The 3,372-nt window shown below is 51.7% G+C and overlaps 1 protein-coding gene and 1 long non-coding RNA gene across 3 annotated transcripts in view; one reads left to right on the plus strand and one right to left on the minus strand.

Annotated features, from left to right (window-relative positions):
* Window positions 1-1,489, plus strand: part of LOC109295527 — an 8,183-nt gene extending 6,694 nt beyond the window's left edge. Inside the window, exon 2 of the long non-coding RNA XR_002096759.1 lies at window positions 14-1,489. This is a non-coding gene — a long non-coding RNA (uncharacterized LOC109295527). The remainder of the gene's footprint in view (window positions 1-13) is intronic.
* The window catches only part of AP3M2 (adaptor related protein complex 3 mu 2 subunit), a 14,457-nt gene continuing 11,799 nt past the window's right edge, over window positions 715-3,372 (minus strand). The window contains exons 7-8 of one of the 2 annotated variants that reach the window (XM_019514409.1): window positions 2,701-2,845; window positions 715-2,378 (exon numbers count right to left, since the gene is read on the minus strand). In XM_019514409.1, coding sequence (XP_019369954.1) covers window positions 2,278-2,378; window positions 2,701-2,845 — 246 coding nt within the window. In that variant the 3' untranslated portion in view covers window positions 715-2,277. The remainder of the gene's footprint in view (window positions 2,379-2,700; window positions 2,846-3,372) is intronic. The other variant, XM_019514410.1, reaches the window with a different exon arrangement.

The following is a 3,372-nucleotide window of genomic DNA, read 5'->3' on the forward strand; positions in this document are numbered from 1 at the left end:
AGCAGCAAACAAGGTTAGCTTCCTTCAGAGTGATTTCATTGTTTTTTCCAGGTATTAGTTCTAGAGGAGAGAGAGTGCCAGTCCGCGTTCACCAAAACTATCTCCGAGGGTGGCTTGGCCTGCCCTCTCTTGGCATTCACAGGTCAGCAGCCAGACGACCCAGATGAAAGACACAGACATGCGTATGCAGCCGCAGCTGGCACAATCACCTGTCTCATGAAAAATCCCAAAGATTCTCTATTATCTGAGGGCACCATCTCCTGGGCAGAGGAAGAAATACAACAGAACTGCACTTGCCACAGATCTGAATTTTTTGTGCAAAATACTCCAGAAAAAAGCTTCGTGATCAAATCAGAGAGTGCAAACTGGCATGTCACAGACAGCTCTGTCATTACAAGCATTTCCAACTCTATAGTCTGCACATTACTCCTCTGAGGATCATCTGGACTGCAAAGGTCCAACTGCAGAGACAAAGCGGAAACTTGTTGAAGAGCCCTAAGGGAGCCTCAGTTACTATCTCCAGACAGCTCCCAGCTGGCTGCCTCTTTCCAGCCAACCCAGCACCTCAATTATTTATGACTTCAGAGCACTGTCACTGAGCAATTTTCACTGGATCACCTGCCAGTCAAGACTCAGTGTGGTGGGATGCAGACTCTGCCACGCACAGACACCACAGCCCTTAAAACCCCAAACAGAGCACTCCAAATGCAGCTTACAGGTAAAACAACTTTATTGATGCTCATATCGAACCCGTACATTTGTAGTGAGCATGCTCAGTTTTGAGGCCACCTCGCAGCACAGTTCACATTAGTTGCATAGGAATATGTCATTCCAAAATGAGGCACCACACACACAGCAGAGCAAGACACTTGCTACCCTACAGCCCGTCACCCCCTCCAGCTCATACGTGCACTGGAGCCCAGAGCCACAGCAGCTTCACAGGGACCAGAGCCACATGCGCAGCAGCTCACCAGGTAAATCCTGCTGCCACAGCAAATGCCACAGGCAGCATCTCATCGCCCAGAGTGCACTGCAGATAAGGCAGAGCAACGCGTGCACTGCTCACATCTCACAGGTGCTTTGCTCTGCAGTGGGAGGCATCACCGGCTGGTACAGCCTAGCACAACACAGCATCTCGCAGGACAGGTGGCCCCAGAGGCAAATACACCACACCACATGGGCTAGAGTCCACCCGCAGTAGAGCAAGACAGAGTGGGATGAGGTTAGACAGCCAGAAGCACAGGACTACCTACATCCACCTCAGTAAGCAGCAGGACAGCAGAGCCTCATCACCATCAACAGACAAGCAGTCAGACACAGAAGTCACTGCCCCAATTACTGCTAAGGCATTGCTCAGCCTCTGCTTGCTGCAGTGAGGATTCCTGTCAGACAGCACTTTATACAGATGCTTAAATAAAGGTTATGTACACAACTGTACCCCCACCTGCCAGCAGGGAACCAGGAGCAATTCCCTCTCCCAAATACTAAACGGAGAGAAGAAGCAACATGCACATTCAGAAACATCAGTCTACCAGGCCTTGGGGTGACCCCTGCTCCAATGACCTCTTGTAAGGGCACGATTCTGAGGCTTCAGGTTTCCCATCCATCCTCAGGTGCTCAGAAGAGCTGCACATGCCAAGCACTGTTATTCCAGCCACCTCCCCAAGGCCTTTGTATCCTCCCCTTGCACCTCCTCTCTCCAGCTGCCTTTGCTCCTCCCGAGAGAACATCCCTGACCCACCACTCCTCCCCTAAGCTTGGCACTCGATCCAGTACTGAACAGGAATGCCTGGTCAGGGACAGGACGGAATGTCAAACCACTGAACTGGGAACCCAGCTCTTTCAAACCAAGTCTTGTGCCACCCGTGGAAAGACATCAGCCAGCTGAGCAAGGACTGTGTGGTGCGTGTGGGGTGGGGTGGGAGTTGGCACCAGTGGTTCCACTGGGAAGCAGAGCGAGGTGCCAGGAGTGGAGCCTACTTATCTGAAGTGCCAACCCCATGGACCTGACATTTCATTTCTCCTCTGCCCCATCTGAGAATTCAGGACTCTGCTACAACAGATGCTACCCAATTGGCCCCTTTCCCCTTTATATGGCCCCCTCCCTGACCACATCAGCACTAGCGTTCCAGGGGAACCCAAGCCTAAGACGTGGGCCCAGCAGGGGTGACAGTGGGTAAAGGAAGAAGCCAACAGCTGTGGACATAGGGGAAGGAGTGGAAAGGAAAAAAAAAAAAAAAAGAATGCTTGTGGTTCTTCCCTCGCTCTCAGACGCCTCTATGTCCGGACTTGGAACTTGCCAGCCTTCGTCATATATTTTATGCCCTTGAAGGGTTTGTACTTCTCCCCATACATATCCAGGCGATTCACCTTCAGCCCTAAAACAAAGAAGGAGACAGTGAGATTCTGGGAGTGGGGCAGGGCTCCTGCCTTCCCACCCCACCTGGGTTACTGTGTGACAGAGCTGTAGAAGCAGCAGAGCTGAGGTGGGGTGCAGGCAGGCGGTACTAGGCAGCAGCCAGCAGAGAGGTGTGTAACTAGATTCACCAACATGAAGCCCAAGCAGAGACAACATTTAAATGGAGGAACTCAGCCGTGGCACTAAGATGGCCCCAATGCCTGTAGAAGCATCAGGCTGGGTGTCAGACACAAGCTTGCCCAGCACAGGACAGTCTGTGCTCCTTCACTGGCAGCACCTACCAGAGATAGCCAGCTGCTGAATTTTAAACTGCAGGTTGATAGTGGGATTTTCGTCAGGCTTGGAGGCCCCTGCTTGGAGGCTCATGGTCCCCTTCAAACTCGGCAGCTTCTGGGGGTTTATTTTCCCTACATCCCATGACAGCAGCTTCCAAGAACAGAAAGACAGCAGTAAGACAGAAGAATAATCACAACGATCTGTAACAGATTAACTCATCTACGGAGGGTGTCAATACTGCCCTGGGCAAAGGAGTTTGCCAACTCCATCCAAGTATTTGGTCTTTCCCATGAGAGCCACTGGACCTGCTCCCCTTCTCAATCCAACTCTACCGCATGAGCCACTGATACGACTCAGGCCACCTCAGAGTACATAAAGGTGAAAGGCTGCCTGAGGCCTGCACACTTGAAACCCACTGCGTCCTGCCCCTTTCGTGCCAATAGGCCACTGGCCACAGACATTCTTGCTGTGCGTGTTTAGGAGTTCTCACCCTTCCAACAGGGGTGCATAAAAGTAATGCAGATCTTCCTGGGGTATTACAGACTTAGGCTGATCATCTACCATGGGAAACAAGGCTTCTCCCTGCTTTGAGGCAGGTCTAGTTTGAAGCACACTCAAGATCACGAGCCAATCAATCCAAAACGCTCAGCCCTGTAAACAGGAGTCAACACCCTTGC

Source organism: Gavialis gangeticus, unplaced genomic scaffold, assembly GCF_001723915.1.
Source record: "Gavialis gangeticus isolate Ggan-Ray unplaced genomic scaffold, GavGan_comp1, whole genome shotgun sequence".
NCBI lineage: Eukaryota > Metazoa > Chordata > Crocodylia > Gavialidae > Gavialis > Gavialis gangeticus.